This window comes from Xiphophorus couchianus, chromosome 22 (assembly GCF_001444195.1).
Source record: "Xiphophorus couchianus chromosome 22, X_couchianus-1.0, whole genome shotgun sequence".
NCBI classification, from domain to species: Eukaryota; Metazoa; Chordata; class Actinopteri; order Cyprinodontiformes; family Poeciliidae; genus Xiphophorus; species Xiphophorus couchianus.
In genome coordinates this window covers 15,911,046-15,922,357 of record NC_040249.1, presented here as the reverse complement: position 1 = coordinate 15,922,357, position 11,312 = coordinate 15,911,046, and the positions used below count along the sequence as shown (strand labels likewise).

The window sequence follows — 11,312 nt, the reverse complement described above, 5'->3', positions numbered from 1 at the left end:
AGGAAGATTTTGAGGTCACGCTGTCCTTCTTAGTATCTAGATTAGGCAACCGTTTGGTTCTTTGTGAATATGCCTGCAAGAACGTTATTTCAAAACAATAAGAATAATTTTTCTGTGGATATAAAATTTCTCCAAAATTTGTTATCTCCAGTTTGCTGCACATTTCTTCACACTCAAACTGCCGCAGATTTTGAATGAAGTGCAAACTTTTCTGAATCTCAAATAATCTAACTCATTCAAAGGATTTCATTTGTGCAAAAATGACAAGTCAGTGCATCAAAGAGCCATGCGTAATTTTATAATGCCGTGCATTACTGTAAAAACAGTAATATTTATACATTTTTGATAACTCCTGGTTAGTTCAGGTGGCTCCGAACCCCCTTTGCGCTGTCAGGATGATGTGCTTCGACAGCAGCAGGCGCAAATATCTCCATGTGCACTGAGCGGTGAGTGGACAGCCCACCTTCTGGGTGTTCGGACATTTCACAGACGCCAGCAGCGATGCGGACGCCTCTCCCAGTATTCTTGCTCTTGTTAGTCTCGTTCTTTTATGAATGCACAAGTTTCAGTTGCCCGAGGATCTGCCGATGTTCCTCCGAGACGATAAGATGCAAGCTTACAGCAGAAACGGGAAAGGACCAGCGGAACAAAAGACTGTAAGTACAGAGTATTTTATGGAGTCAAAGTCGATAAAAACACGTGTATATGCCAGCGTATAATAAAATCATATATGATGTTAAGGCGCTGTATAATCATATAAAGCTACTTTCCAGATCGGTCTGCGCGCAATTACGCACAAAATGTTTAATTTTGAGCCAAACATCATCTACGTGGTTTATTATCAGTTTTCAAAGAAATAATTTTACTTGATTAATTATTTTTTCTTTGTACAAAACTGTCAGAATAATGTGTGAACATTGCCATGTTTAGCAACGTATTCATGTAGAATCTTACGAATTAGATGCAAGGCTGCTCCTAATTTGGAAAAATATATAAATACTTTATTATTTATTGTATTCCACCTAATATGTACTTGTCTTACATTTATACAATACATAGACTGCCATTGGCCAACATAATGAGCACACATATGATATCTTACTGTGTAAACAATAGTCTTAACTTTGTTCTAGAAGACTTTATAGCAACTGTGCAGCTGCCTCCCACACATTGTTTGTGTTCATAATAAGAACAATTTGGATTGTTCATGGCCGCTTCAGTCAACAAAAAGAACCTCAATGTGTTTTGAACTTAATTACTTCTGAACATGTCAAGTTGGCCTCACAAGGTCATGTACATACAGCATCCTCTCATCCTATGTCTGAGCTCACCCGATGAGCCTGCCAGACTGTGACGAACCTTGAAGGTTGGGAGTCTTGACCCCTGCTTTTATAAATCACAGGACCTTGAATCTGAGCTGATAAGTGCCTGCACACCAAGGCTGGCAGTTTCATGATTGGATCAGATGCCAAAAACACTCCTAAAGCAAACACACATACACCCATACAGAACTTTTATATTTGGCTAATTAGTTGTTGCCATGAGGAAATGATGAGACAAGAAACAAATTTGTAGAATGATAAAAGCAGAAATGGGATTCACAACATTGGATTTTCTAAGTCCACACTGTCAGATTTAAAATAGCTCATTCAAATCAAAACTACTTTATTTATCTCAACTGGAAATTAAATGTCATAACTCATATCCACAAAGCGCCATTGTGGATGGAGATACTGTGGGCATAGAGGCTTTTCGGTAGCAGTCAGTCTAACAACAAATCTGTAGACTCCTCTGACTGAAGACTGTTGCTGTATGATAGTCTTATGACTATCATGACATGCTAACAGCTCAATATCCGGGCAGCAGAGAAGATATTCCACAGTAATATGTTCTGGATAACATCATCAGTTGTTGGCAAGCACTGCTAATCCACCTCATTTGCTTTTGCTGCTTCCCCTTTAAATCATTTTCTGGTCATATGGTTAGAAAACCAGGTGGTGATTAGAGTTTAAGATCCCACAGTTTCAAACTCTTCAGCTTCACAGTTGATGAAGCTGAAGAGTTTGAAGCTCAAGAGTTTTTATTATTTGTCCAACGATTAATACACCTGGCAGCAAGATAAGTCTAATAGTGTAATGCTCCCCCTACCAAGCTGGACAGTAGTTACAGGGATTTCACATTTGAAAGGCTCATTTCTCTCTACCAAACATTCTTCATGTCATTGTAGTCAAATGCCTTGTCTTTGTCTTATGAGATTAAACAGTTCTTTTCTCCAGAGGCAATTTAGCTTGTGCTTTGTGCAACTGCAACTTTTAGATGAGCTTTAAGGTGTTGAGGTAGCATGGGGTCAGTCCTTAGTCAGTACTCTTTCAAGTATTTATGATGTTAAACTGACTTCTCTGCAGACAGTGGGATGATTTCTTACAATTCCTGGAAAATCAAAATTTTTTTATGTAAAATTCTTGCTTTTATATTTGATAAAATTTATTTGCTCATGATAATTCAGTCCTGGAAAAACAAATGTTTTAAAGTACTGTAAATCATTTAAACGGCCAAAATTTAAAAAAGGGTTCACGTCCTTTATGATTCTCTACATACCTATTACAGTGAGTCAAAACTGATCATTTTATTTACAAAATAAAATGCTTTTATTTACTGAAATTTTATTGACATTAAATAAAGATGATTTGTCGGTTTAATGGTCACTGTATCATAATCTAATGGCCATCTTCCATCTCTTGTAGGTTTCTTTATCACCTTTCTTTTAAAACTATATCAAGCCATTCTTTTGAGGATTTGAGAGGAGTTCAGAGGATGTATGTATCTGTCTTTTCTTTTAGTGCACCAACAATAATCAGACAGATTTAAAATGTGAACTGTATATCTTTTAAATTTAGTGGGAATTATGCATCGTGTTTTTAGCTTTAAATTTCTGCTGTTTTCGTTTTAGAATAAGTTATCATCCAGTTTTAGAGATCATGTTTAGTTGGCACTGAACAACTATGGGCACACTGAGTTAAACTAACATCTTAATCATGTTGTGTTTGTGTTATTTGCAGTGCGATTGCTCAAAGTGTAACCCTGGAAACCATTGAAGCGCTAGCATTTAGCAATCTTCTCAACCTTTCTGAGATGTAAGTCCTGTCTTTGTGATGCTGTGAATGAATTTCTGTTCCGAACACCGCAGTGCACCTCAGCTGCTCTTCTTTTTCCTCATGACTGAACAGTTCAATTCAAAATGCAAGAAGTCTGATGCACATTGACAGAAGAGCCTTCAACAACCTACCAAATCTTCGCCTCTTGTAAGACAACTTGAACCTAAATGCACAACTGTTCAGGTTTGAAATTAAACCTAAATAAGTGGGATTCCATTTATTTGTACATTGTGAAAGTACTTATCCATTTGACTTTATAGTGTCAGATTACAATCACAAACTTCAGTACATTTTATTAGCAATTTAATTAACACAAATTGGTGCATAAGTTTAAGCATCTTTGAGGTACAGATTGAAAAGAGTTCTTCAGTCCTTTAAAACCAAAACCACAGTGGTGGCAGAATCATGATGTGGGGATGTATTTCTTCAGGAAAATTTGAGAAGATGGTTGGAATTATAAACATTTCAAATGTGGAAGAAAATGTGGGGCAGATATTTACAAACATGGCTTCCACTAGACCCAGATTCAGTCTCAGTTGGGCTGGAAACAATGCCACACTCCTCACATTTTTCTTTGTAGAACATTTTAAAATCTATGCGTCCCTTTCCTTAAACTTAATAACAATACAGGTATCTCAAATAAAACTCACTTTGAGTTTCCTTGAGTATGAATAGTTTTGCAGAATGCGCTACACATACTATGAAAAAGGCGACATTACAAGAGATTTTTTGATGTTTGGCTTCACAAAAAAGTCTAAAATTATTGCAGAAACATTATGTCTTCTTTATCACTGTAGGAGCATCTTAAACACTGGAATAACCCTCTTCCCTGATGTTACATCAATCACTTCTTTCAAATCAGACTTTATTCTGTAAGTCACAGTAACATGAAAATCAATCATAACAATGATTTGTTCACCTCATGCGAAATACAGAGCTACGTTCTGTTAGTGTCTGTAATGATGCAGGATGTTCCAGTCTGAACTTTGCTTCTGTTGCAGGGAAATATGCGACAACATTCATCTGCTTGAAGTGCCTCCAAACGCTTTCACTGGAATGACTGAGGGTTATGCTACATTGTAAGTGTGCCTCTGCATTCATGATCGCTTAATGAAAATCTTTATTTTTTTCTAACATACACTGTTTATTACAGGAATCTCTACAACAACGGTATCAGAGGAATACACAATCATGCCTTCAATGGGACAAAGATAGATAAGCTGTATTCAATAAACTCCTACTTTATCATCTTTTTTTTAGGAATTTCTGCTCAGGCAGTGAGAAATGTGCTCACTGGTCCTTTATTGTGTCTTGTCTAGGGTGCTGAAGAATAATCGAAACCTTGAAATGATCCACAAAGATGCTTTCCAAGGAGCCACTGGTCCGGAGGTCTTGTAAGTTATACTTTGTGTTTTTTAAAGGTGACCTATTATGCTTCCTTGAAGACGTTAGGATAGGTCTATGGGCTATATGAAGCATGTTCACTAAATTTTTTGCACAAAATCCTCCTTAAATAATGAGATTTTATTCTCATCAGTTCCACCATTGTGAAGTCCCTTCACAATCAGCTGTTTTAGGGCGTCATGTCACTTTAAATCCAAACAAGCTGCTGTTGGCCACACCTCCTAACTCAATGTTTACAATCATAAATTTGAAAATGTCAATTATACAACAGTATATCTTTGAAAAGCGTAAGTTGATCCTCCTGCACAACCAATAAGAATGCAGCAAGTAGTTTCTAGATGGTAAGTCAACAACAAAACACTTGCTTTTTCCAGCAGCCATGCAGCAGTAAAAACAGCTGACCAAATGTGCTGCAGCTCCACTTGGGTTGCTAGGTAGTAGACTGGACCTCTCTGGGGTTGCTAGGTAACGGCTGGTGACTGATGATTTATGAGGCTACATTCTGGAAGTTTTCAAAAAACTTTAACATACAGCTGGGTGTTTTTGTTGTTTTTTTTAACACTTGGGATGTTTTTCGAAGCAATAGAAGTACAAAAATGTGCAAAATGTAAATTTTGGACTACAGGTTTCCTTTAACTAAGGTGCCATAAGAAGACAAACATTACTCACACTCACTCTTCAGATAACAAACCTTTAACCAGTTTATCGCTCGGCTGTTTTCTGAGTCATGACCCACTTATCAAGTGCTGGTAGCAGGAGCTTGCTGACTGCTGCTGTGAACTTTTACAAGCCAGTTTCTTCGTACAAAGGTCCAAAAATAAAATATTGCTCATGTGACGCTGTTCTCACAGGGATGTTTCTGCAACAGCACTCACAAGGTTACCTGCTCACGGACTGGAGTCGGTTCTGGTGTTGTTCGCTCAGTCAGCATACGATTTGAAAAGGTTGCCTCATCTGAAGGGAATGGGCAGCCTCCGAGAGGCCCATCTTACCTACAATAGCCACTGTTGTGCCCTTCTGAGCTGGAACCCTCACAGGTGAATTGTGAAAGGATAAAGTGCCCTGCAAATGTATCCATACCCATTGTAGCTTTATGTACAGAGCTATTGTCCTAAAAAGTGGAAAACCTTCTCTAAATTGGGCTGAATAGAAATCCAGGCCACACTTTTCAGATATTTCTAACATATAACAATGATATGCTAACTTGTTAGAGCCTCTCACATAAACTCACACTAACATTTGTTGATTTTTTTTTGGTTTTAACATAAAGAGTGGAACAAACATTTCACTGAGTTGGAATACTTTTGCAAGAAATAAGTTTATGTTTAAATAGGTTTTCTTTCTTTTGTTCCCAATCATGAAAATCGATAGTGGAAAGTTAGAATGCTCAATATGGTAAAAGCAAATTAAAACAACAGAGCAGCTTTTTATCCTCATCTTTTTTCCCATGGTTGTGAACTCTATGATCATACTTAGAAAAGGCCTAATTACAGTATGAATGTTTAAGCGCATGAACAACTATCCCAGAGTGTAACGCTCTAAAAGTACTTTAACAACAGCAGAATCAGACAGTGCTCATGTATATTTGCAGAATATACATGAGCAATCTTGGTGGAAGAATCAGCAGCCAACATCACTGCAAACAGACAATGAAAAAAAATGAGATCTCACATCTATATTCACTTTCCTCCAAATAAATAATAAAAAAATATCCCACTGGAAAAATTCCCAGAAGAAATCACTCCTGCATCCTTGCCATAAAATTTCACCATATCTTTATATGACAGATACGATTTAGACACAAGTCTTTAAGTGTCTCTAGATGCAATCAAAACAGAGCTCTTTTTAGAGTAAAAAGTATCCAGTTTCTATCGTTTGCTCTCCTGACTTTTCAGCACAAAACTAGACAGGTGTAATTTATGGCAGACCTTTCAACCTGAACAAGTACAGTAGGAAGGCTGCGTTCCTCTTCTGAGACTTTACAAGCCGTTTGTTTGGTGGAATGTGAAGAAAACCAGAATCTCAAAGATGGTTCCCATCCCTTTCTAACACATTTGTGTTCTTCCTGTTTTAAGTTTTATTTTCTGATTTGTGCCATATATTCAGATTCAATCTTGAACTTAAACTTAAAACTATTTTAAAAATGTAAATACAAATACATTTTTAAGCTAAATTTGTGGTTAGCACTTGAAGAAATCCCCAGAATTCAATGGTGTGGAGCCATTTTGTTGTAAAAATGATCAGAAACACTCCAAACTTGACCTGGCATATCTTTAGCGGACACCAAGAAGCTTTTGTAAAATTATGCACGAGAACCCAAATGATCATCTGAGCTTACAGAATAAATTCAATCGCAAATAATATTTTTTTCTGTTATGCACATTTTGAAATTTGGTGGGTTTTTTACACTCTTAGCTATTCAGTTCAAAACAAGAAGTATGTAAAATGAGATTATAGATTTCTTCTGTTTTTCTAGGGACTTCTCAGCTAACGCTCCATGGGATAATTTTTCTACATCATGTAAAGAAGGGAATCCATCAGCAAGGTGAGATATTTTTCTGCTCATGCTGAACTCATAGTTCATACCAGTTTCTTTGTATTATCTTCCCAAAGTCATCAACTTTCTGAAAATTCAATTTAAAGGAATGGTTTGGATTCTTTCAAGTGATGTTCTGTGAAACTTAAATCAGTAATAATTTCTTTGCGTGTAACAGAAGGAGGTCATATTGCCGCAAGCTTTTAAGAAGCGCTGCTTTTAGCTCATGTTAGCAATTTCAACCACTCACACGGACAATGTTCAGATCTATCGGATGCAGGGCTGTGTCAGTGGGTATTAAACATCTACACTTACCCTAGCAAAGTGTTTTTCAGCTTTCAAAAAATGGATTCACCAACAATAAATAAACCATCACAATATAGATATAAAAAATAACTACTGGCAAACAGAAACATTTAAAAGGACAATAATAGCAGGTAAAAATGGATTGTTAAATCTGTTGGCTCTGCAGCTTTTCAAAGCTGTATCCTGTATCCTGATGTTAAAAGAGTAAACTCTGAGAAAAGGTTAGGTTCAGCTAACACTGCCTGAGCTTTTGTTAGGGATCTGCTTTGGTGGAGAGTAGAATCTGTCAATTAGGTTTATTATTTAATAGTTATTTTGCATAATATATATTTCATTAAACCAGGGTCAAACATAGTGCTGTAAGATATTTGCAATGGGTGGAGAAACTACAGTGGACCTTGGTATTCGCTGAGGTTTGGGACCACAGCCACATGTAAATCGCAGAAATATGTGAATAACCAAGACCCCCTCTAAAACAATTACTATTGCGTATTTTAACCTTAATATGCATTAATACCCACAGTGGAAAGTGTGTATTAATGCATACAGCTAATATTTACAGTCTTTCTTATTTCCACTCTGTGGGGTACAACCAATCAGCAAAAAGGAAATCGAATGGTGCTTCTATGGAAGATTTGGCTGCTTTGAAAACAAATAGCATTGCAGATTGGTATTTCAGCTTCCCAAGCTGCATTTTTTTGGGGGAATATTTTTAGGTACTATACTACATGAAAAAAATCTGTGAACAGGCAAATTGTCCATGAATAATTTAGAGAAAAAATAGAGTCTAGAGTCTTTATTATCTGTGTCTTGTCTTTTTGGGTCTCTTACAGATTTCAGAGGGTTATCGGAGGCACAGGCGACACACCTCCGCTTGGGGGCTGGTCGTTTTATTCGGAATCTGACCTGCAAGACACCACCTTCCAAGATGTGGATGACCTCTATTCTCAGCGGGTGGACTTCTGCCACTCAATCATTTGCACGCCTGAAGAGGACGCCTTCAATCCCTGCGAGGACCTTGCTGGGTTCAGTTTTCTCAGAGTTGCTATTTGGTTCATCAACATACTCGCTATCACAGGCAACCTGATGGTGCTGCTCGTTTTCTTTACCAGCCGAAACAAGCTAACCGTGCCTCGCTTCCTCATGTGCCATCTGGCCTTTGCTGATCTCTGCATAGGTGTCTATCTTCTGGTGATTGCTACGGTAGACCTGAGGACTCGTGGTCATTACAGTCAACACGCCATCGAGTGGCAAACGGGGCCTGGCTGTAACGCTGCAGGCTTCCTGTCTGTGTTTGGCGGCGAGCTGTCGGTCTACACGCTGTCCACCATCACCTTGGAGCGCTGGCACACCATCACCAACGCTCTGCATGTAAAGCGCCATCTGGTCCTGACAAAGGCTGCAGGTATAATGGCAGCGGGTTGGTTTCTGTGTCTGGGGATGGGGATGCTGCCCCTGGTTGGCATCAGCAGCTACACCAAAGTCAGCATGTGCTTACCCATGGACATAGAGACCCCTCTAGCGCAGACTTTCATCATCATCATCCTGCTCCTCAATGTGGGGGCCTTCACCGTCGTGTGCGTTTGCTATGTGCTTATATACTTGGCTGTGAAGAACCCAGAGGTCCCTGAAAGAAGCGCGGACACCAGGATAGCAAAACGAATGGCTGTGCTCATCTTCACCGACTTCCTCTGCATGGCGCCCATCTCCTTCTTTGCTATTTCTGCCGCCTTTAAGTTTCCTCTCATTACCGTCACCAACTCCAAGATTCTGTTGGTCCTCTTCTTCCCCATCAACTCATGCGCCAACCCCTTCCTGTATGCTATTTTCACCAAGGCCTTCAGAAAGGACGCCTATCAGCTCATGAACGCAATTGGATGCCGTAAAAGCAAGGCCAAAATTTATCATTTGAAGGCCTGCTGCTCCGAAAATGCAATGAATAGCAATTTGAGATCCAACAATAAAGAAGCGCAGACTGCAGTGAACATGGCTCCCATATCACATCAGGATCTGCAACCTAAGGATGAGCAGGAGATAACCTGAAGACAGAAAGGGACAAAAATATCTGGACATGAAGGACTGCTGGGGGTTGGGGAATGTTTTGTTTTTAATGGGATTCCTTTCTTGTTGTCATAACTCTACACATGAAGCTCCACTGTTAAAGACTTACTATTTTTATAGGTTACTATTTAAAACATGAATGTAATCCTCTGATATATGATGGATTTTCTTCTCTGTCAGATCCAAAACCATGCAAGTTTACAATGAAATACCAGTAGTTCATTATTCATGAACCTTCTCGTTTATCAGATCTACAATGCCTTGCAAAGGTATTTAAACCCCTCAAAGATTTGCTAAATTTGTCATGGTTAGACTTAAAACTCGAATGCATTGTCAGGATTTCATCTGATAAATGAACACAAAGAAGTAAAAAACTGGGTTTTATAGTTTTACAAGTAAAAATCTGAAAAGTATAGCTTGCATTTGTTTTCAGTCCCCCTTTACTTTCATACTGCTAAGTAAAATCCAGTGCACTGAGAAGTCAGCTAAATAACAGACTCCAGTATCGTTGAATTTAATGTCAGAATAAAGGCGCCTGTTGCGTGAAGGCTTCAGATATTTGTTTCAGAAAACTAAATGAAAACTAACAGAGCTGGGGTAAGACTAGAGGAGCTGCAGAAATCCACAATAATAGCTTTCCACAGAAAATGGGGGATTCACATGAGGAAGAAGATGCTCTGATGATATGAGACCAAAACTGATCTTACTGTAAAACAAGGTGGTGGCAGCATCATGCTGTGGGGACAAAGTTAGGTGGTAATTACTTACATTTACTTGAGTAACCTTTTGAAAAAAAACAAAAAACTTTTCCAAGTATTATGTTGTACTATTACTTGAGTTTTATTATGAAGTACTGCTACTCTTACCTGAGTAAAATTTCTGGATATTGTACCAGTAATCTCACTTTCTGTTTAAATACAAAGAAAATCACCAGACACAGACACTCATCTGCAGTGTCTGTTAAAGTTCTATAAGTTTTATATAGAAAGAAACTGATTTTTACATTTTTTTAATTTTGCCTGATTTTTGTTATGTTGTATGTTATTTATATGCATTATTTTCATTCTGATCTTTGAAATACCAAAATTTTCACATGCCTTTGTATTTTGGTGATGTAATTTTTCAATATTAAATGATTGATGTTTTGATCAGTTACTCTTGCTTGAGTAGCCTTTTTTTTGTTTATTTTTAACCAAATACTGTTTTACTCTTACTCAAGTAATTTCTTGAATGGCTGCTTTTTACTTTTACTTGAGTAAATATGTTGAAGTAGTGTTACTTTTAATTGAGTGCAGTTTTTAGATACTTGGTTTTCTTTGACAGAAAGTTGGTCAGAAATGATGGGAAGATGGACGAAGCTAAATACAGAACAATCATGTACAAAAAGCTGCTATGAGTTGCAAAATACAGATATCTGGGTGAAGGATCACCTTCCAGCAGAAAAAACAACTATCAACATCCAGCTGGAGATACAATGACACAATTTAAATCAAAGTATTCATATGATAGGATGGCCGAGTCAAAGTCCAGACCTAAATCCCATTGAGAGCCAGTGGCTCTAAAAAGTAACGTTTTCAGGCATTCCTTATGTAGTTTGACTGAGCATTTTGAAAGTTTTGAGAGACAAGTCTTTCAAAGTTTTGAAAGACTTGTCTCTTTGAAAAACTTTAAAAGACTTGAGCAGCAAGTCTTTCAAAGTTTTGAAAGACTTGCTGCTCTTGAACAAAATGTGATTCTCCAAATTACTGACTCAGGTGAGCTAAATGCAAATGCGCCACTGCTGATAATAAGGCTTGTTTTAACGTGACAATAATTACGCAAATAAAAATTAATTTATGGGGGAAAATCAC

The 11,312-nt window shown here is 37.8% G+C and overlaps 1 protein-coding gene across 1 annotated transcript; it reads left to right on the top strand.

Annotated features, from left to right (window-relative positions):
- The first annotated feature begins 289 nt into the window (after positions 1-289).
- lhcgr (luteinizing hormone/choriogonadotropin receptor) lies at positions 290-10,549 on the top strand. Its single transcript, XM_028006092.1, has 11 exons — positions 290-656; positions 2,745-2,816; positions 3,060-3,134; positions 3,228-3,302; positions 3,953-4,027; positions 4,157-4,234; positions 4,309-4,377; positions 4,475-4,549; positions 5,411-5,596; positions 7,036-7,104; positions 8,235-10,549. Exons 1-11 carry the CDS (start codon positions 502-504, stop codon positions 9,442-9,444), a joined length of 2,139 nt encoding a protein of 712 aa, XP_027861893.1. The 5' UTR covers positions 290-501; the 3' UTR covers positions 9,445-10,549.
- The last annotated feature ends 763 nt before the right edge of the window (positions 10,550-11,312 follow it).